The sequence below is a fragment of the Misgurnus anguillicaudatus genome, chromosome 1, assembly GCF_027580225.2.
Source record: "Misgurnus anguillicaudatus chromosome 1, ASM2758022v2, whole genome shotgun sequence".
In the NCBI taxonomy this organism is placed as follows: Eukaryota; Metazoa; Chordata; class Actinopteri; order Cypriniformes; family Cobitidae; genus Misgurnus; species Misgurnus anguillicaudatus.
The window spans coordinates 7367527-7390417 of NC_073337.2; the positions used below are offsets into that span (position 1 = coordinate 7367527).

Consider the following 22891-nt stretch of genomic DNA (forward strand, 5'->3'; position numbering starts at 1 on the left):
AGGGCCTTGACATTTTCCCCCCAGATTCACAAACTTTCAAGGATTTAAAGGACCCGTGGGAACCCTGAAGACCAGCATTTGTTGTGTTTTGGTACTGGTATGCTGGCGACCACCTGCTAAACCAGTACTAAACCAGCATGGGAATTATGCTGTTTTTTCAGCAGGGATATTTCCAAGGGGGATTAAAATGAGTAATAAAATAAGCTAAACAAATAAAAACCTTAAAATTTTTTCCTGTTTGACTATTTTTATAAAAATATGCATCTTTCTAGTTATGCCAACTTACTCTAGATTTAGAGTCTAGAATATTTTGGGGTGGAATTTGAAAACAACTTGCACTCACATATCTTAACATAAATCAGGGCCATTGTTTTGTCTCAAGATTCACACCAGTAATCACTGCATGAAAAGAGGTGTATCCGTACTAGGAAACTCCTGTAAACACCACTGATTTTCGGAAGTATCTACTAGTTCCACTGAAGGTAAACTACTAATTCCACCAAGTTAGGAAACTCCCGTAATGATACCAATTCGGATGTATCTTGCTGAGGGGATATCCCCGTGGAATAAGCAGCCATTTGTTGCCATGGCAAGTAATCCCATTGAAGATTTTGGCAGGGGCCACTTTCACACCTACAGAGGTACTGGAATGTCACACCTTTGCACAATTCTAGTGTCCCCATTGGTGTTTAATCTCAACACTGATTGGTTGCTTTTAAAACCCCCTCCCAAAACTCTGACAACTATTGGGACACAACTTTGAAACTTTCCAGTTGAGATGATTTGATTGGTAACACTTTGTTTTAAGCACAACCCAAGCCCCCATAGCTTAGTGACTTGATTGGTTATTTGCCTGCTATGCAGATAGACTACAACCCCCCCCCCACTATATACTACTATACATCCCCAAAACCCTTAAAAAAATAAAAAACTTGAATTGAGTTTGAAATGTTTATTTAATAAAAAACTGAACAATCCACAATTGTCACAATCACAAAATAATATAATACACAAATATTAAAAGCTGCATACATAAACAATACCATTTAAACTCATAAATATACAGACAGAGAAAGCAATATTAGAGTAAAATAAAACAAAATAAAAGCAACAATGAAAACTACATTCAAAGCAGTACAATGTAATGTAGCAGTGGCGGCTCGTGACTGCTCATCCGAGGGTTGCAAATTCAAAATAAGTGTTCGGAGTGTCATGTGTGTTGCTTGTGTTTTTAAAATATGTGTTTGTTGCTTCATGTAAACCACGTGCATCACGTCTTTAGTCAAAACACACGATGCACATACACGCACTCGACACGCAGAACACATATTTTGAAATTGGGAACCACACAAATGACGGGCACATGTTGTGACAAACTTCGCATCGAGTGCTCACAAAAAAAAGAAGTCACCAGCTGCCACTGTAATGTAGTAAATATCTAAATAAAATGAACAACAACTATATTGATCTTGCTCTTAAGAAATCAGTCCAACATTGCAAAAAATGACTTTCTTACATAATATTTCTACTGAAAACAAGACAAAAATACTATTTAAATTAAAATGCTTTTTCTTGAGGAACAAAATGACCCAAGAAAATAAGTCTAGTTTTAGACTAAATAAATAAATAAAATACACACACACACATTAAGTGAATTTGAGCTTAAAACAATCAAAAATATCTGCCAATAGTGTGAGAAAAAAATCTTAAGTTTTCTTTTTTCTTAAAAACTTAATTAAAACACAATTTTCTCACCCCATTGTTAGATTTTTTTTTGTTTAGCCACAAATTATCTTAAATTGTATATTTTTGTCTAAAAACTAGACATATTTTCTAAGGTAATTTTGCTCATCAAGAAAATACATCTTGATTTAAGAATATTTAGTTTTTCTACTGAAAACAAGATAAAAAGTGTTAGAAAGTGATTTTTTGCAGTGTAGAATCAATCACAGAGCTATGTCTTGGAATTATTCAAACATTTCTCACTGTAACACTGTAATTTCTCACATTTAAGAAAACCGGTTGCATTAAACCATTCAAGTTTTAAAACACATAGATTTGAGTACTGTGAACTTAAACAAAGGGGCTGTTTACACTTGGTATTAAGATGTGTTTTCATCGATCGGATCACAAGTGGACGAGAGAGACACATTACGTTTACACCTGGTATTTAAATCCGTCTCTTTTGTCCACTTTCGACCGCTTCTGTGCTGAATACTATGAGGGGGTGGTCTGTGAGACGGTGGGCGAGTCTCTCTGCTGTCAATCAAACCCGAGTGGGAGTAATTATGAGTTTATATGGACGCAAAATAATATTATGTCGGAGTGCACTACTTGTTTAGCAAGTAAACATGCTGCACAGTGTTTTGTACATGAGTATGTAAGAGCTTTCTTTGAATCTTCAGCGCAATTGATGAAATAGGATCGCGCAACTTTCACACGCTTTCAAAACGAAACTACGGAGATCAGCCGCTTAGTTTTATCAATGAAAGGCTAAAATAGCGCTGTTCACCGAATGTTCACGCCAGAAGTCAAAAAAGACGTAAAACTTGTGTTTAATACCTCAGATTAGATAAATGGGCGGAGAGAAGGCGGTCGCTTGTGGCTGTTCGAACGCATTCAACCACATGTGCGTTCCGCAACTCCAAAGCGATCCGATCGAAAGTGGTTTCGACCACCTCTGGATGTGGTTGAAAGTGGTCGAAAGTGGACGAGCTCAAAACGTTTTGAACACCGTTTACACCTGGCATTAACGTCGTCCACTTGTGATCCGATCGACGAAAACACATGTTAATGCCAAGTGTAAACAGCCTCAAACTGAGTCACATGCAGTTAAGCACCCATACTTAAGTTCACACTACCTAAATATAAGTTCAAGATTGCACAAGACTTAAGTTCACAGTACTCAAATGTATCTTTTTAAAACTTAATGGTTTAAGGCAACAGATTTCCTTAAATGGTTTGAGTTAAGTTAACTGTTAGGTTTTACATTGTAAAGTATATACTTGTCAGCAAAGGTAATGTTGATGCACCCTCATCTGGACAGACATCTCTTTGGAGCCCTTTGGAAATATAAAAGTACATATAAGTATTTGGCATAATACTAATACACATATACATATACAGATACACAAACACACGACAAATCAAATGACATAAAGTTGTACATTTTAGAAAGTTTACATTAAACAGTACAAAGATACAACAATATATGATCAAAGAACTTCATAATGTCTTCATAACTTCTTACTAGATTTTCTGTGTTGATGTCCTCAGAGTCTCTGTGACGTTCTGCAGCTTCATTACAGTAGGCTACTTCAATATAGTTGTCTATCAAACACAGAATAAAAATAGAGTCACATACATCATAACACCTCTATTTACTATTTAACCAATTTGATTTAATAATTTCATTATTAAACTTACATCATTTTGGCCAGATTGCAGTGACATCAATTTCTTCAGTGTCTAGATCAGTCTGATGTTTTAGCTTCCACTGTTACTTCATTATATTTCTCTGTCAAACACAGAATTACAAAATCAAAATCACATACATCATAACACATCTGTTTACTATTTAACCTGTTTTTTTAAAATTAAATGAATAAACTTACATCATCTTTACCCAGAAACCTCTTCAGCGTCCACAAAGTTGACCACAGTGTACATGACCTCTGTAAACACAAACATGGATAGACTTCATATTTAAAAAGATGAAGAACAGCAAACATATTACATTAAAATATATTATGACTCCAAGCTGCTTTACAATTAGCATCTAGGTTCTCTCAAAGTGAAGCTGGCTTTGTTACAAATCAATATAAAGCTATTAAAACCGTCTTGAAAAATAAGCAGCATCTACCAGCACTAAAGCAATGAGCTTTTAAACAACAAAAGATCGTCTGTGTATCATTTAAAATAGCAGAGACACACTTGCTAGCTGCTAACATTTCCAACACACAATGTTGTTTTGTTTGTTTTAAGCAAAGAACGTCTCATCTTGGCATCTTTAAAGTTTTGTTTTTAAAAATGTAAACATCGAATTGCTTCTTTTAACAGCCCGGTTTGAATGTTACTTCGCGAATTTTTAACCTCATGTTTACCGCTGTGTACCATGTATACCCTTAAAGGTAGGGTAACACATTTTGAAAAATGCTAACGGTAGCCGCCTAGCAATGAAATCCCGATCCCACCCTCAAGTCAAATCGCCATCCAAAGTCACGCCTCTTTCAAAACACATGAACACGCACAGATCAGACGGTCACATCTCATGTCTCATTCAGCAGTGAGAAAACTTTGCAGTACAAAGTCGAATAACACTTCCAAAATAACCAGACAACTGGTTTACATCAGAATTAGTTTAAGCACACGTTCGGTTGTGTAGACATAGTAACTATATCGTTACGCTAATCCGTAAACGAACACGAATTTCATAAGCAACACAATGTTTCATCAAAGTAGAATATCTGAATCCATCTCAATACAAACATATCGCGTACCTACCTTACCAAAATAAACAGTGCAACGACCCTTTCAGACCATTTGCCTCCTGTAGCTGTTTCATCTCGTGGTAAAGCAGTAAAGTTACCGATGTTAATTTGGGTTTTTTGCTCTTGCTGATCCAGGCAGTTTTTGCTGTTGTTGTTATAAAAGATGTCTTTCGTTGTGTGCCTCCTGTGTAGGTTGTTAATTCAGCAGAAAAGTTTGCTGTTCTCACTGTTTACAGACAGGAGGTGAGCTCACGTGAACGCGTCGATGACGTATGGTGTCTGCGTGGACTCGCTGCGCGGAGGGCATTCAAATTTTGCTTACGTATAAGGGACATAAATGGAAACGTCCGTTCGGACCGAAATCTATGATTTGTTGAACATTTTTTGGTCCTACGCCTTTCACAGATGACATAAATTTCTACAAAAACATTTAAACAACTTAACACAGTGATTGCTATCAGGATGTGAGGAGACTTTTAACCAGCATAACAAAAAATGTTTCAGGATCAAATCTGTTACCCTACCTTTAATGTTTTACTGTTTGTGCTTTAAATTCAAACAGTTCTAGTATAAAGACAAAAACGAATCATAGTAAATAACATAATATGAACAAATAGGCATCCGATCAGCGCGATGCAGACAAACTAATTAAATCAAACTTACCTTAACTGTTGATGTGCAAGCAAACAAAGAGTAGTCCAGGCAGGCTGTAACGGTTCGCGATTTTGAATTTTCCCGTCGAGCCCATAGGTCAAGCAGTCGCACCTGAAGGGTGGGGCAGATGAGTGGGTGCAGGTGCATTCTGGGAAATGTAGTCCTTTTCTTTGGCGTTGTCACTGCTGTAGCATATGCTGCTGTAGATGTAAACTACGATTTCCAAGATTGGATGCACTACAATCATTCCAGCCCAAGTTTGATTGATCCTCTGCTGTCTGCTCGCACTTTATTATATACTTTTATATAATCCGCGTTTTCACACTATGCATTGTTCTTTATACTTGGTCATTAATAAAAAATAAAAAATATATCTATAAAGTTTATAACGTTGACAAAACATGTTTAGTTGACAAACATGTTAACAGTTATTTTTAATGATGCTCAGATTTTCTTAAATATAAAAGCTTTGTGAATCAGCACTTACTTGATGAAATACGAACTCTTTAAACATGCCTCAGGAATTATCTTTGGGTTTAGTGGATTAACTGCTCATCATTGGAAACATTGAACGTATACCTAAATGAATTCTTACTTAAATATAAGTAAATATAAACTAATGCTGAGTTAAGACATGTAACATACTGAACTTACTTAATTACAACATGAACTCAAATTAATTTATTGTAAATGAATGCATTAACTAACAATGAAAAACATGTCATGTGAATGATGACTCTTCATTAGTTTATGATAGTATATGCCTTAACTCAGCATTAGTTCATGTTAAAGTAAAAATACATGTATGTCTTTTATCAATGTGATATATGGACCCTTATTATATTATAAAGTCCCCATCTGTTTTATTTAAATTGATTGATTGAAGACAAACATTATAATATGTGGACTGACTTTGTACAAGCATGCATTATCATATGCTAAAAGTTACCTCCTCAGATAGACTACACATTGATTGGGGCCCGAACATTTTCCTTACAAGGGCCAAACCTGACTGCGGGCCGTGGCCCAAAAGTAAATGTTGTTGTGTTATATTAAAATTAAAGTTGCTCTGATAACCCCTAATTTATAATTTTCTAATATTTAAAAAATAAATAAGCAAACATTACTCTGTTTATGCATAACTAATGCAGTTTTATTTTCCAATGCTTTTTGTAAAAAAAAAAGAAATCATTTTGCCAATCATTGTGTGCCACTGCCAAAACCTCTTCATTTTTAGCCTGTAGTACCCGAGTTCATTAAGTTTTGTGATGCATTTTATACACCTTCAAGTATGCATGAAACATAAAAAAATTCACTTTAATCCCTTGCATTTAAAATTAATTTACATTTTTGTAATGTAAAAATACAACAAAAAATGATACATTTTAGAAAATGTTTAATTAAAAATATGAACATCTGCGTCAATGACTTTTATTGTTTTTCCTTATCTCACATGGCATGATGGGCCAAATTAAAGATCTATTGTGGGCCAACTTTGGGCACCTCTGGATTAGAAGTACAGTAGCTGACAGGTATCTGCAGATATGTTTACCCAAGTTTGTCAGTCAGTATCACCGAACATGTTTTGCATTCACATGTGAAAGACTGTCTTTTAGATTATGGACCTGTCTATTGGTATTTTTGTTTCTATTTTAAAAGATTTAATGAAATGTTAGGGTAGAATTATAATAACAATAGAAACAGTGAACTTCAAATCATGAGACATCAGCAAAATCAAGCAGCTTTACATTTCACTGACTAATTTATCAACATCCTAGCTAGCAAAAATGTGTTACATGATGTCATTTGAACGGCTTCTTTTAAACAATGTATGCAGCATTGAGAGAAACGTGCACAATATTCTGACCTAGGGCAGTTGGAGACATGTTTTCAAAGTGTTGGAAAGAAATATTCTGAAATAACATTTGTTGCATTTCTCTTGAGTCAGAGACATAATTTTCACACATTAAAATTGTAATTGTGTCCATTGAATTTTAGTTATTGTGAATGATGCTAAGTTTCTTAAATAGACTAATTAAATTATATTAATAATAAACGTATTTAGAAAACAGTTTTTATGTACCACAATACTGTATGTGCTGTCTTAAAGAGACATGGTTAACCCCCCACCCCACCCCACTCAGCTCTGAAAACAAAGAAGACACCTCTACCTGTGGGTCATTAACATATAAAAAGCCCTTCACACCTCACACCCACCTCTCCTGACAGGATTCCTGGAAACTTCCACCAGTTCCTATATACACATCCACAAACGTAAAGTTTCTGGATGTTTCACACGTTTACTTTGGTGTATTACCTTTCCAAGCACTCTGCCTCAAAAATCTGGCAAACCTAAAGTTTAGCAGGGATTTCCCATCCCGTTTTTGTCCGTATACAGCTCTTTTCATGCAGTGTAATGTTTTTGTAAGCTATGGTTGTAATAATTTCCTAATATAACTAAGGCCTGGATTTATTTTAAACCCTGTCTGGGAAACTGCCCCTTTACTGGGCAGAATTGTGAGTACAGGGCCTTTAAACATTGTGGACAAGAGAAGGGCCTGTAAGTCAAAAAAGTGAGATCCAGTGATTAAAAGGAAAAAAACCTCACTTATGTTATACCATGGTTTGCAAAACGTACTGTTGTCTGATGCCATCCATCACCGCATAATACTGCTACATTAGTCTTTTCTAAGATGATCAGGGAAGCAGATAAAGACGATTTTAGGAGATAAGAGACAGGCAGATGAAGAACAGAGCACTTACGCTCCAATCCACCGTTGTGCGAAGCTCTTTGACCGGTCCATTGCTCAGAGCAGGGAAAGGGCTTTGGGCCGGACCCAAATGCTGCAGTCCTGACCTGGAGATGGCTTTCCTGCAAACCAAAGGACCACAAATAGCGTCAGCTCATAAAACTCACCCACAAGAAAATAATGAAAACTTAGTTGTTTTAAAGGAGAATTTCACCCGTAGAAACATTAATCTGTCATATTTGTAGTGGAAATGTAACATACATTTCGAATTTGGTGCCTATTTGACCGAGAAAAGGGGTGTTTGTAGTCTCACCTGCTCAACAAAGATATTGGACTTCCTGCTTTCATTGATGCAAAATGATGATTTTTACATCATTGAAAGAAGGAAGTGCAACACTAAAATCTGTATTTCTCCTGTCTCAGCGGCGACTGAGGAAATGATGCACGACCATTCAAAAACATGACTGGGGATCTAACTATACAAAGCTTTATGCAAATGGGTGAAGTGTCCCTTTAAGAGGTGCGATGCTGGGGGTTTATGCAGTCCCCAAATTTTGTGAGCCTGACCAGATAAATGGAGAAATCATCATCGTGTAGCTAAACTGGAGACACATGCACAAGCACACACAACAGGAGACAGGCATCTACTTTGTGCCAGTATATCAAAATGATGTAAGCCAATCTGTTGACCAGTCTGCTTGGCCAGGAAGTTCCCATGATTCCCTGCGTTCAGAGACAGCCTCAGGCTTACACGGTGTGTAATAGACAGACAGGACCGATGCGGTTTAGATTCAGTATTATTTCATCATTGTCCCGGTCTGTCGCTCTTTTACAGTACTGGCTGGTGTCCCACACCAATAAACTCATATCTACACCACTACAGCCCGTAAATTGAGATCCACATCCAGTGCTTGGCTACACAACATTTGTTTTATAAGAACGTTTGCATTATAGTGCAGAATTATGACTTATTTTACGTGCTATAATATGCAGAATTAGAAAAAAGTACAACTATAGAATCTACAGTTTAATGTACGATATTAGTATCAACTAGGAAGGTTATAATAAAAAACTGTAAAATAATTTAATTGCTAGGTGATATAAATAAAAACTAACCAGCTTAAACAAAGAGCTCATTAACATAAATATTCAAAACCTCAAGATCATTGCCATAAATGAATAATTGTAATAATTACTGAATAATAATGCACATGCTACATTCATATCTCCAGCTGTGTTAACTGCATTTAAATGTCAAAATGTTATGTCATTTTCTGAAAAGTAATACTGTAACTAAACATTTATACATATATAAAAGGCTTTTAATCAAAGTGACTTTGTAAATATTTAAATCATTATGTGTTCCTCTACTGGCAATGTCCTTTTCAACCTTCAAGCATCCAGCTTCTTTCCCAAAAACTGTTCACCATCCTCCAAAGAGCTCATTATTTAACATATTCAAAACACGGCGCCATATGGCCGTCTCTTTTGATGCGCGCAGGTTGAAAGTGACCCTGCGCTCGGTGTATAATTTTACACACACTCGCTTTTGAAGCAGGGAGTGAGAGGACCAACGGACAAGGAAACGGTGGGCCGTACACCCGACACCGCGCTGAAAGTTTCAAATCCTCGTCTAAAATTATCCCCTTCAGAGAGAACACAAGCGAGAGTCCGGTTACGAGATCTGTTGTAAAGCGAGCCGGGGCGGAGAGATCACGCACCTTGACCCTCCCAGCTAAAAATAGCTACGGTCCTGATGACATGTGCGCTGGAAAAATGCCATTGTGAAGAAGCACCTGACGCAACAACAACAAGACACATATACACAAATACCACACATACATTCATGACTCCCAAATAGATTTTTGGGGAAGTTAATTTTCCAAAAACAAACAAAATTCTCTTCTTCAAAACAAATGATTTTAAGGAATAGTCTACTCATTTTCAATATTAAAATATGTTATTACCTTAACTAAGAATTGTTGATACATCCCTCTGTCATCTGTGTGCGTGCGCGTGGGCGCTGGGGCGCGCTGCGATGCTTCGGTGGCGTTTGGCTTGGCCCCATTCGTTCAGTGCTGCCATTTGGAGATAAAGTTAGAAGTGACCAAACACATCAACGCTCCTCCCATTCAAGACGAGTAGTCACACGAGCAAGTTTGGTGGTACAAAATAAAACATAGCGCTTTTCTAAGCGGATTTAAAAGAGGAACTATATTTTATGGCGTAATAGCACTTTTGGGAGTACTTCGACTCGGCGCAGTAACACCCTCCCTCTCCCATTATGAGAGTGAGAAGGGGAGCGGACTTTTCAGGCGAGTCGAAGTACTCCCAAAAGTGCCACCACGCCACAAAACACAGTTTTATTTTTTCAAATCCACTTAGAAAAGCGCTATGTCCTACCCTGTACCACCAAACCTGCTCGCACAACTACTCGTCCCAAACAGGAAAAACGTTGATGTGTTTGGTCACTTCTAACTTTATCTCCAAATGGCAGCATTGAATGAATGGGGCCAAGCCAAACGCCATCGAAGCGTCGCAGCGCGCTCCAGCGCCCACGTGCACGCACACAGATGACAGAGGGATGCACCAACAATTCCCAGTCAAGGCAACAACATAGTTCAATATTGAAAATGAGTAGACCATTCCTTTAAGCTATATAAAGTTATTAAGTTGTTCAAAAACACAACTTTGTTTTGATAATGATGCACTAGAAAAAGCACCATGTTCCAGATGTTGAATGTTTCAGATTCCAGTAAACGGATGAAATCTGCAATGACAGACGACAGCGTGAGCCCCTTATTCGTGTGCTCTCTCCCACTGCAGTCAGGTAAATGAGTAACACATTTCTGTTTAATATTATTCCATAACATTAAGCAAATCAATCAATAATGTCCACTGTTTAAAGATGCCTTACATTAGGGTGTATAATCGGCCCTGGGTAAACACAGCGAGCGTTTCACTAGAAAGTAATCAACTGAATGCATGGCACACAATTTGAGATAAAGGACCCACCACGTGCCGACCAGAGCCGCTGGAAACAGACAGGAAGAGCAATCAGGCAGACGGCTATAATGGAATTAGTTTGACTAAAACCGGCTCTGACAGTGGTCTGGTTTCGCAGAGAGATTTCACATGTGTGACATTTATCATCGGCCGATATTAATTTGCCAGGAGTTCCTGTTTATCTTAAAAACATCCGTAGAGAAATGAACAGAGGCTTTACATGTGCAAACGCAGGGATGTGTGTTCAAATTAGCAGGCACTGACTTCCTCCCTCCCTCGACACCCTGCGGTAATATCATCCCTCCCGTGTTGTCATGCCAACGGTGCAACACACGCCACCGATGGTACTCTTAAGTCTTAAATCTTGCTGTCAGCATCGTAACGTCTGTCCCTGGTCTCGTTGTCTCGGCCAATTAGGTTTTGTAGTCGCGTGTGGGCTGAAAACTCCCTCCATGGTTTAAGTCGGGTGTCAACCCACGTACACACAGCTATTATATCACATCTCTTCACCGCCCACTATCGCTCTGTGTACCGTTGAAGCTCTGATCCAAGTTTCTTAAGCTGTAGTTAAAGCAGTCAGTTTATAGTAACACTGAAGCTCTCACTAACCTGTAGCCCAAAAGCCTTTGGTACCAGGTCACTTTCCGCTTCTGACCTTTCCTGCACACTCGTTTCTCCTTTTCCCGTTTCGGATGGGCCCTGATCATCCTTCCATTTCGTCTCCTAAGCCCTTTGGTCCTTACCACAGCCGTGCCTCCAACTCTTCCAGTCTCATCCGACACAACAGATGATGCCAGGGAGGTAGACGGTTCGCACTGTAGGCTGACATCACTGTTACACATGGCTATACACCTATTGTAACTAGGGATGTCCCGATCCGATCACATGATCGGAAATCGGCCCCGATCACGTGATTTCGGACTCGATCGGAATCGGACGTCACCTTCCGATCAAGACTCGGATACATATGCAGGGTTTAAAATCCATCAAGGTCTCGCTCTGCTCCGCGCCAGTGTACGCGCTGCGCTGGTACGTGTGAACTGACAAGAAGAAAATAGGCTTGTTCGACTTCACGCGGCGCCACAAGAACCGGCAGCCGGATGACGCCAAAGCTCCGCGAGAGCGATTTAAAAGCAAACTCCTCCGTATGATTTCGCGGATCACTCGCGCGGTTGTTTGACGTCACCCGGCGGTCGATTGCCGCGGCCCCGCATGAAGTCGAACAAGCCCACTGACGTGTTTTCATTCATAGGCTTCACACTCGTGCCTGCAAGGAACCCACGACAAAACCGCGTTTTTACCGCTCATTTAAACGACGCGTTGATCGTTTTGTCACCATGTGCTCAGACGCAGCTCCGCGTCTCACTCAGAACCTCAAGAACGCGCATTCGCGCAGGATACTGGAGAGATGAGAGATAGAGAGAGAGGTAAGAATGGTGCCCACGTCGAGAAAACTTAATAGAAGTCTAGAAACAAAGTATAAAAGTATGTCTAGCCATGTCACTCATCTCATTACAATATGTTAACTAGATAACTGGATACAACTGATTGTATAGTTTAATAAAATAATGTATTTTGATTATACAAATTAATTACGACCTAACTATAGGTATTTTTTAACTAACTGCTGACCAGCTTAGGGAATCTCTATGGCTATTTTATAAGACATATTGCTGAATCAGTATGTTGTTTTTCTTGTTAATTGAGTCTTTTTTGGTAGCCTATCTTATGCCTAGAATTAGTCAAGGAGGTTAAGTTTTATAACTTCCTTCTAAGTTTGATCAATTGTGCATAATGATGACATGTGCAACAAATGCATATAGGGTGTCAGACTCATAGATTTGCATAATTTAAAGTTCAGGTTTTAAAGTTTGGGTCAACATGTGGCACAGCTTTAAAACTGAAACTTATAAAATCCTATCAGAGGTCAAAATGTAATTTAAACACACCAGTGGCTTTGCTGTCATCAGGATTAAAGATGCTACCCCTCGAACCCTCCCTCCCAACAGAGCATCCCCACAAAATAAATCCCAATTTAACCCCTGTATATATACCATAAATATTCTCATTATTTTTGAACACATCTAAAGTTATGCGCTGGCACAGAGTTAGACTCTTTTGACTCCACACAGAAACAGCAACGCGTGCGGCATGACATAAGGAACATCCTGGTTCTGTTTTTTTCGCTCTTATTTATTCTTTTTTTATGTATTATAGAAGTATCGGATCGGGACTCGGTATCGGCAGATACTCAAAATCAAATGACTCGGACTCGGACTCGAGGGCAAAAAAACCTGATCGGGACATCCCTAATTGTAACACACCCAATCACACAAGCTCCTGCCGCCCGTGTGGAGCTGAGATGATCAGGTGGACGGATAGCTGGAGGATACCTGAGAGCATGTGTGAGTGTCAGATCCTGTCACCAGAGACAATCATCACTGCCATCGTTACCCCCACAGAACCGAACCACAAGGTCAGTCCTACCACGTCTAGCACTTCAAGCTATTTTAAGGTCTATCATGCAACCATAGCTGACCTTTGGCAAGACACTCTATATCCAATCTATTACAATGGGACACTTTATCCAGGCATCTGTCAGTCTTTGACTAGCAGTGAGTATTTGACTTGCGGTCTGTTCCACATCCAAACTGTTTAATCACAAGACAGTGACTCTAAAGGATATGATGTCATTCAGCGGACTCATTGTAATGATGCAAAGCTTTAAATAGTTTGATTGTGTAAGAGTTAATGTTTATGGATCTATGATGTTGAACTAAATATGATCAGATCCTCTATAGTGGACACTTGTGTTACTGATAAACAAATGTCTGAAAATTGGCAACTGTATCCAATTTTAAAGAAACCACAACTTGATACTACTGTTCTCAAAATTTTCGTCCTACATCTGTTTTAGCATTTATTTCCAAGGTAATTTATGAGACTTTCAAATCTGGTTTAAAATCACAGCATAGTACTGAGACTGCCTTGGTAAAAGTCCTTAATGGCTTCTTATTGGCTACGGAGAACTCAGGGAACTCAGTTATTTTAGTTATGCTTGATTTGTCTTCTGCTTTTGATACTGTTGATCACAAGATCCTCATATCTCATGTAGTCGGTCCAGGAGGTGACGTTTTAAGTTGGTTCAAATTAAAAGTTTAAGTTGCTTCCCCATTAAAACAGATAACTGCACTTCCTCCCGAGGTTACTTAACTTGTGAAGTTCCTCAGGCCTCAATTCTAGCTCGATGTTTTCCCATACATTTGCTTCCCTTGGGATAAATTTTCAGGTAACACTATGTTTCATTTCCTATTTATGCAGAAATATGCAAACGTATTTACCGGTGGCTAAGAAAAACCCTTGTGCTTTAGATACCCTACACCAGTTGTTCTCAATCTTGGTTCCGGAGCACCACTGCTCTACACATTTTATATGTCTCCCATATTTAACACAGCTGATTCAAATCATCAGCTCATTAGTAAAGATCATTGAATTGAACTAAGGCTGAGCTCTAAAATGCTGCCTCCAGAAAGGCATCAAGGCATGTCCGAATCCAATGTTTGCTTTACTTCCTGACTTAGGAGATACCTTCATCGTCTTGTCCCACAATTCTATGTGTGGGGGGGGGGGGGTTGGTATATGTGGTTTATGGGGATAAATAGTGTATAATGACATGTTTATTATGCTGTAAACTGAATGTCTTAAAAAACATATTAAATTGTACTTTTTATAGATTAAAGACAGCTTTTTGTGACATTGGGGTTAGGTACTGGGGTAGGTTAGGGCAGTGTTTCCCAATCCCGGTCCTCGAGCACCCCCTCCCAGAATGTTTCAGATGGCCCCTTATTTAACACACCTGATTTAACTCATCAGCTTGTTAGGGAGACATGTTTACCATTTTGGAATGAGGCTGATAAGTTGAATCAGGTGTTCTAAAAAAGGAGACATCTAAAACTTTCTGGGAGGGGGTCCTCGAGGACCAGGATTGGGAAGCACTAAGTTAGGGGAACAGAATATACTGTTTGTACAGCATACAATACATTGTGTCTATGGAATTGTCCCCGTAAACCACAAATGCTAACGTGTGTGTGTGTGGGGGCTGTGATTGGTCGAACTAGATCGAGTTGGCAGCCAAGAAAGCAGCTGAATCACAAATTTAGTGTATTTTTACTTTTTACACATTTTGATTGCATTTCTAGTGAGAAATTGGTATTGCAGTTTGCAAATATGGGATTAGCTATTACAAAGGCACCCTCTGTTTATATTTCAAACAGAATTGCGTTACGCTGCCTATGAAGGCTGTCTATGAATGCGTTTCCCGGAGCTGCCTTCACACCGCCGAAGTCATTGTCATTGGTTCCAGACGCAGCCTAAAGGGGGTCGCACACCAGACGCGCAGCTCAGCGCCACGCCGAGTTGTGTCTAGGACAACTCGGAGGTATCGTAAACTGGAAGTGCACATTAAATAGCGCGAGCTTCTTCAGATAGCTTCTACTTCAAAATGCAAAATATACGTTAGCAGCCAATGTTAATCGTTAATGATTTGGAACAAATATGATGTTATTTAATGTGAGTGGCGCTCTGTGACGCGACAGGGATTTAAGCAACTTCATGAGTCGTAGCTGAGCGGCGCGGACAGGTCCCACCTGTTGCGTCGGTGTACGTATACTCATAGAAAACAATGTGTTTGATTTTTTTAGAATGGCGCGGCGCTGAGCTGCGTGTCCAGTGTGCGACACCCTTAAGTCTGTTAGATAAGGGCGCACTCATAGTATCCAAACCAAGCTGCATTTGGTTAATCGCGCCCTGGCCAGCTTGCAGAGGTGGGCTCAAGCGCGGTTTACTAGGGCTCAGGCGTGGAACGCGCAATGTGATTGCAGATTGCGCATTTCAAAATAAGAGAAATCAATTGCGCAACCACTCACTTTATCTGCCTTCGTTTAAACCTTCTGATGCGTGCAACAGGGATACGTGTATGTCTTAGCTGCACGCGCGACAGACCAATATGAGCAATATGATGCATGTGAGAGGTGTCATCACGCAACAAAGGACTCCAAATAAAAAACACAGACTTAACATTACGATGGGCTCTAGTATTAAGAAAGCGCTTTACTTCCTGCTTTGTTCAAAACAATTGCACCCTGATGACGAAAGCGCGCCTGGGCTCGGATCGATAAAAGTACAGTGTGAGTGCAAGCTTCTGGGGGAGTAGAGAGGGTGGGACTATCGCGCTGGGGCATGGTTTGGTTTGGATAGTGCGAGTGCGCACTAAGAGAGACACAGAAAATGTGCAGAGCAGTGGGCCATCAGGACCAGGACCGAGAACCACTGCCCTACACGCCCTGCCCTGCCTCAATGATGTCAATAATTTCCTTTTCCTAAACGCTGATAAAACGGAAGTCATAATGTTTAACCCTTCCAACTCTAGGTCATTCTATCAACTCAACGTCATGTCCTTCAATTCATTTAATTCTACTAATGTGAAAAATGTGGGGATGGCATTTGATAATCAAATTAGTACAGTTGTTGGGTGTAGCTACTTTATTGACGCTCTCTTTCCGAAATTAAACCATTCCTCTTAGAGTCTTCCCTAGAGTCTGCTATTCATCCCTCCGAAAATCACTACACTGGCTTCCAGTTGAGTTCAGAATCAAGTTAATCTAAAGTTTTTTTACTGCTCTTACCTATTGTGTATTGCTTATTTATCGTGTACTAATCTTGACCTTGAACAGCACGTTGGTCGGCCTGTTTTTAAATGTGCTATAGAAATAACTTGAAGATATGAGGGAATTTCTTGATGATGTCAGAGGTGGAATGTAAGTGTTCTGGATGAAGGCCGTGTGCGATTTCATCACTCTCTCTATTCCTCCTCTCTTGAATGTCTCCTCGTAGAGCTCTAACTGGGTCAGTGTGTTCGCTGTGATTCGACTCGGGCACTAAAGGACAGCTTCTCTGAGCCTCAACATCACCAACGAGCGTGATCCGTCTTCCTCTAGGCATTCCCGACAAAGCAGGATGTCCTTGACTCCTGAGACCCTCTTCCCGTTCCTTCCTCTTTCTCTCTCTCTGTAGATTAAGATCAGAGACTCAGCACAGGCAAGAACGAAAGCGAGAAAGAGATTCATGCTGAAGGTGATAAGTGTTACAAAATAAACGCGAACACAGAGCTCCCGTGAGACCGCAAAATGAGAGGTATCTCGTGCAGATCTGTGATTTGAACTAATTCAATCTTCTTGCTTTTATCTCAAGCCAACAGCCTCCTGATAACAGCATACAGTACAGAATGCCACATGAGCGCATCAAGTGGCAATACAGAATGTTCCGGATAAGACTGTCAAATTAACATCACTTAATTTTCTAGGACACATCATATTTTACCAGTAAGTGAATGCCTCACAACGCTTTCATACATATCTGTCAGAACACGACATGCATTAGAAATTTTCAAACACTTTGTGCTATGATGAATCAGTGCATTAGAAATTGCTTCAAAATTGTGACATCGGTCAATTAACATCTAAAACGTTGAAAAATGTATGCATTTAATGAATGCTTTTAGAATCTAGGCCACTGAAAAAGACCCCAGTTTAAAGCAACACTAAATAGTTTTTGCTCTTTGCTCCCCCTATAGGTTGGAAGTTGAATTGTCCATAACTACTGTCGTAAATAATTTAGCCTACTGCAGCAAAGCTGGCTCTGATTGGATTGTATGTCAAGTTCTTGTAGTTTTCACTCGAACTACAGGACCGCGACCTGACGGATGGAAACTTCTTAAGTGCGGTTTTGGACGATAAAGGGCTGCAAAGCGAATGTGAAAGTGCCGTTCACCCTGTTTCGAGTGGATGAACGACTGAAACTTTTTTGGAATTTTAAGGTAAAAAAACTCTTTGGTGTTGCTTTAAGAAATGAATCAACCTATGGCCTTATTGCTGGTGAATTATACACAGCGTGTTCCTCAAACATCGGTCACAGAAACAGTGTCCTGACATTAGCATCGCAGATGCTGCAAATTAAACAAACGTTTTTTGACCCTGCATGCTTCGTTTTAGCACCCTGTGACTGTTTACTCATCCCAAGGCGAGGATTCAGTTTATAAACTATTGCATTTTTGTTATAATGTCTCCTGAATTGTGTGGTCACAATGTGAGTTGGCCAGAGTTCCCTCAGGCCAAGGTTTCTAAGTGTGTGTGTGTGTGTGTGTGTGTGTGTGTGTGTGTGTGTGTGTGTGTGTGTGTGTGTGTGTTGTGACTGTGTGTGCCGGATGGAGACACATTTCTCTCTCATTTGCCCTGAGCTCTGTCACTGCACCCCAACACACACACACAAACTGACAATGACAGGAAAACTACGCACACACATGCAAAATCAGCACATACATTACACATGTGACCGGATCGAGGTAGGTGGATGTATCTGTAGGTAGATCCAGTCATATATGTTGGGATATAGGTGGAACAAATTCTATTTTGGGTGCATAAAATATTTTCTTTTTTGGCAGGTCCCATTCATTTTTAACAAAGCAACTTCTATGATTTTCTTGTCCTTCAGGATCAAGACTGCGATCTACTCCTGAAAGCACAGATAACATCCCAGAAAATCTGATTCATTGGCAGATAAGCGCTAATTACATCTCCAGTGATTGTCATTATCTCAGCTTAGTGACTGATAACAGCTTAGTTAGGTGACTATGGAAAATGCAAACTCAAGACTAACAGTATGTGTATGTGTGTAGCTGTTTTGAGCTCCAAGAAAATGTGTATGTGTGCCATTATGTTTAAACTGTGTACTTTGCTGTGTTTGGTGGTGCATACAGTACATGAACGTGTGTAAAAAATAACCATAAATCAAGGCTTTGAACCGGATCACGGAACGAAAACGAAAACCAGAAACTTTTGATGTTTTGCAAGGAACAGAAACGAAACTAGAAAGTTTTTAAAAAGATATATGTTCTGGAACAGAATTGTTTATTTAAAATAATGGTAACCGGTTAATACCATCATTTTTTCGTTCTTTGACAAGATTTCTGTGCAATATGACTAGATGAAGTTCACTTCCGGTCGTCATTGACTCATCAGAGAAATGAGAAGCTTGCCACCAGCAAGTAGCCAACTTTTATGGCGTAATAGCACTTTTGGGAGTACTTCGACTCGCCTGAAAAGTCCGCTCCCCTTCTCACTCTCATAATGGGAGAGGGAGGGTGTTACTGCGCCGAGTCGAAGTACTCCCGAAAGTGCTATTACGCCATAAAATATAGTTCCTCTTTTAAATCCGCTTAGAAAAGCGCTACGTTTTATTTTATACCACCAAACTTGCTCGTATAACTACTCGTCTTAAATAGGAAAAACGTTGATGTGTTTGGTCACTTCTAACTTTATCTCTGCTTGGTACCATTGAATGAATGGGGCTTAGCTAAATGCTATCAAAGGGTTGCAGCGCGCTCCAGCGCTTACGTGCTCGCACACAGATGATAGAGGGATGTATCAACAGTTCTTAGTTAGGGTAATAACATATTTTAAAGCTCCTGTTCTGTCTGTGATTTTGAAGCTTTGATCGTGTTTATAGTGGGCAATATAACATCTGTTCATGTTTCACGTGTAAAAAACCGCGGTATTTTCACACAATTTACTTATCTGTATAGCGCTGTTTTCACTGTCCTCAAAACAGTCTGATGTCTTCCTTGTTATGTGAAGTCCCTCCTTCAGAAATACGTAACAAGTTCTGATTGTGTAGTTTGTTTAGTATGCTGTGATTCGATAGCAGCTTAGTTTAGCAGAGCCGTTTGAGCCAAAGCTGGTGACTGACGTATTCCTGTGGGCGGAGTTTAGTCAACAAACTGTTTTACTGACGTCATTAAAGCAGGAAATAGAGGGCTGTAGTCCACCGGTCGTTCGTTGTAGGCTTTTAAAGAGGAATTCTATATTGAAGAAAATATATCGCCTGGCAGTGAATATTGAGCTTTATCAATTTACAGGTATTATTTATGCTATTATAGCAACATTACACACTAACTAGGGTTTAAAAAATGGTATCAGGAAGAACGTGACCTTTAATATTGAAAATGAGTAGACTATTCCTTTAAGAAAAATTATGTAGACTATAATTTACATAATGATCAGCCTACTTATTTGTATGTCCCACAGCTCGGGAACTTTATTTTTTGTTCTAACGCGTTCAGGAACGTCAATTTAAGGTTGAACTGAAAACGGGAAATGTTAAAATACTGTTTCTGTTCGAAACGAACCAATTGGGAAACAATCTTGTTCAAAGCTCTGCCGTAAATAGCATTTCATCTTGATTTAAAGTTATTGTACTATGTATGTAACGTGCATAAAGTGTGTGCGTCATACCGACACAGTACGTGTACGTAAAAAGTGCACAACAGAACTCCTATCCTGCTGGTACAGACAGGAAGCCCAGGCTTTTCCCCATGATGTCCCCAAACAACATCTCTCAGATATTTATATCCATCTGCCTCACGCTGTGACACTTTTCCATCCACATTTCATTCTTCACTTATCCCACTTACACATCGTTCTGACTGCTCTGTCTCTTTCGCCTTGTCTTTTGCCCTCCGCTGTGTGTTTGTCTCTTTTCCTCACAGCGATGTTACAGTCTGTTCGTCAACCCTCCTTCTGTCACACCGGGAAAATGGTGGAAAAGCAGCCACAGACAGAGCTGATGCTTTCTTTAAAGGATTAGTCCATTTTCTTAAAAAAAATCCAGATAATTTACTCACCACCATGTCATCCAAAATGTTGATGTCTTTCTTTGTTCAGTCGAGAAGAAATTATGTTTTTTTTTGTTTAGGAAAACATTCCAGGATTTTTCTTATTGTAATGGACACCAACACGTAACAGTTTTAATGCAGTTTAAAATTGCAGTTTCAACAGAGTTTCAAAGGACTCTAAACGATCCCAAACGAGGCATAAGGATCTTATCTAGCGAAATGATTGTCATTTTTGACAAGAAAAATAAAAAATATGCACTTTTAAACCACAACTTCTCAACTATCTCCGGTCCTGTGAAGCGCCAGCGCGACCTCACGTAATACGTCATCACGTCAAGAGGTCACAGATGACGTATGCGAAACTACGCCCACGTGTTTACGAGTGTGGAGAAAAAGGACAGTTCTGACGTTGTATGTCGAATAATACTAATTAATGTCTTTGTGTCAGTTTATTGTTTAAAATGGTCCGCAAATGTGCGTTTCATGTATGTAACACGTGACCTTTCCACGGCATTACGCAACTACGTGAGGTCACGCTGGCGCGTCACATGACCAGAGATAGACGAGAAGTTGTGGTTTAAAAGTGCATATTTCTTATTTTTCTTGTCAAAAATGACAACCGTCTCGCTAGATAAGACCCCCATGCCCCGTTTGGGATCGCCCAGAGTCCTTTGAAACTGCAATCTTAAACTGCATTAAAACTGTTAAGTGTTGGGGTCCACCAAAGTCCACCAAAATGAGAAAAATCCTGGAATGCTTTCCTCAAAAAACAATTTCTTCCCGACTGAACAAAGAAAGACACCAACATCCTGGATGACATGGTGGTGAGTAAATTATCTGGATCTTTTTTTTAAGAAAATGGACTAAGCCTTTAATAAGAACAGATAGTATTTAACTATAATACTAAACCAATACAAAACCAAAAATAGCCTAATAGAGTCTTTTTTTGTTCCAATATCAATGTTTACACTGTTCGTATATTAGTTTATTTCTTCCTAACATCTCCGGGCTACACCTGCTCATCTTTATCTCCGTCCCTTTTTTCCCCAAACCGCCTCTCTTTCTCTCTCCTGCTTTTCGCCTTTCAGAGGTCAAACTTCAGAGTTTCGTGTGAATCGTGTCAGAGCAACTGCTGTTGGACACAAGCACCTCGTCCTTCATCACATTCGCCCCCTCTTTCTCTCCCTCCATTCCTGTGTCCTACATTCACCTCTCTCATCTCTTTCAGTGGGCACAGAGGCTTTACCGAGTGCCTTTGTGTCCACTTGCTTTTGGGTAATCGTTCTCTTCTTCGCTCTCCTCACCAGCTACATTAACTTAAATTCAGATATAAAAGTAACCCATATCTGTAGAAATTACAAGTGGTGCTTTCCCATGCAAAACTCGCTGCTGCAGTGCAAGCTATAGTGCCTTGTGGGTGGTTGCCTAAGCGTTGCAAAAATGTTCCCAAAGTGTTTTCTCACATTGCAACGCCGTTGCTAGGTGCTTTCTTACTGCTCAAGTCAAAAGAGCCCAGTCTCTATGACACTCGGGCCTGGTTAGCTCCATCGGTGCGAGCCTGTGGGTTTTATTGGCTTAAAGCGCATGGCTCCTTACTCATGTTCGTAAAACAAATAGTGCCAGACGGGATACGCGTTAACGTTTAATGCTCGCCATTAACGGTTTGTTCAAAACTCTAACCTAAAATGTGAAGAAAAGTGATGGTGATGCTCGCCTTGGCGATAACTTCTGCTGATAAATGGATTCATTATCTTTCGAAGCATCGCGCCTTACATCAAGCCAAATCTATGTGGGTAAACAGTACTGATGGCAGCTTTTTTATTAACACCGTAAATAACAGTGATTCGGAGATATAAGGCCAATAAAACCCTCGTTGTAAATGCTGCATTACGAGCTCAGTTCGCATGTAAAATTTGTTGTTTCAATTGCACTTGTGGCAGACAGAAACAGCTGTGTGACACATTTTCCTGTGTTTTATGGGAGAGGTCCAGACCCCCTATAGTTTCTGTGTACTTCCCTCGACTGTCTGCGACCTAACAAACACGCACCGGTCTGCTTTTTGGCGAACAACAATCGCAGGAAAGCGGCAGTCAGGTCAGTCACTTAGAGTTTAGCGACAACAACATATACGCAGAATAAATGAGCAATGGTAACAAAACGTACGCAATGATTTAGTCAATTTTCAACATTTATTTCCCTTTTATGCAGCTTAAAGGGTACATTTCACAAGACTTTTTCTAATATGTCAAATAAATCTTTGGTGT

The 22891-nt window shown here is 39.7% G+C and overlaps 1 protein-coding gene and 1 long non-coding RNA gene across 9 annotated transcripts in view; both read right to left on the reverse strand.

Moving 5' to 3' along the window:
* The window catches only part of dgki (diacylglycerol kinase, iota), a 63496-nt gene that overhangs the window by 30586 nt on the left and 10019 nt on the right, over window positions 1-22891 (reverse strand). For 7 of the 8 annotated variants that reach the window (XM_073859970.1, XM_073859916.1, XM_055190293.2 and 4 more), the window contains exon 2: window positions 7908-8016. In XM_073859970.1, coding sequence (XP_073716071.1) covers window positions 7908-8016 — 109 coding nt within the window. Of the gene's footprint in view, window positions 1-7907; window positions 8017-11509; window positions 11697-22891 lie in introns of those variants that run through there. The other variant, XM_055190288.2, reaches the window with a different exon arrangement.
* On the reverse strand, window positions 938-5508 carry LOC129436008 (uncharacterized). The gene is made up of 5 exons (XR_012360328.1): window positions 5154-5508; window positions 3615-3674; window positions 3427-3517; window positions 3251-3330; window positions 938-3062 (listed from the first exon to the last, which is right to left on the reverse strand). It is a non-coding gene; the product is annotated as an uncharacterized lncRNA (long non-coding RNA).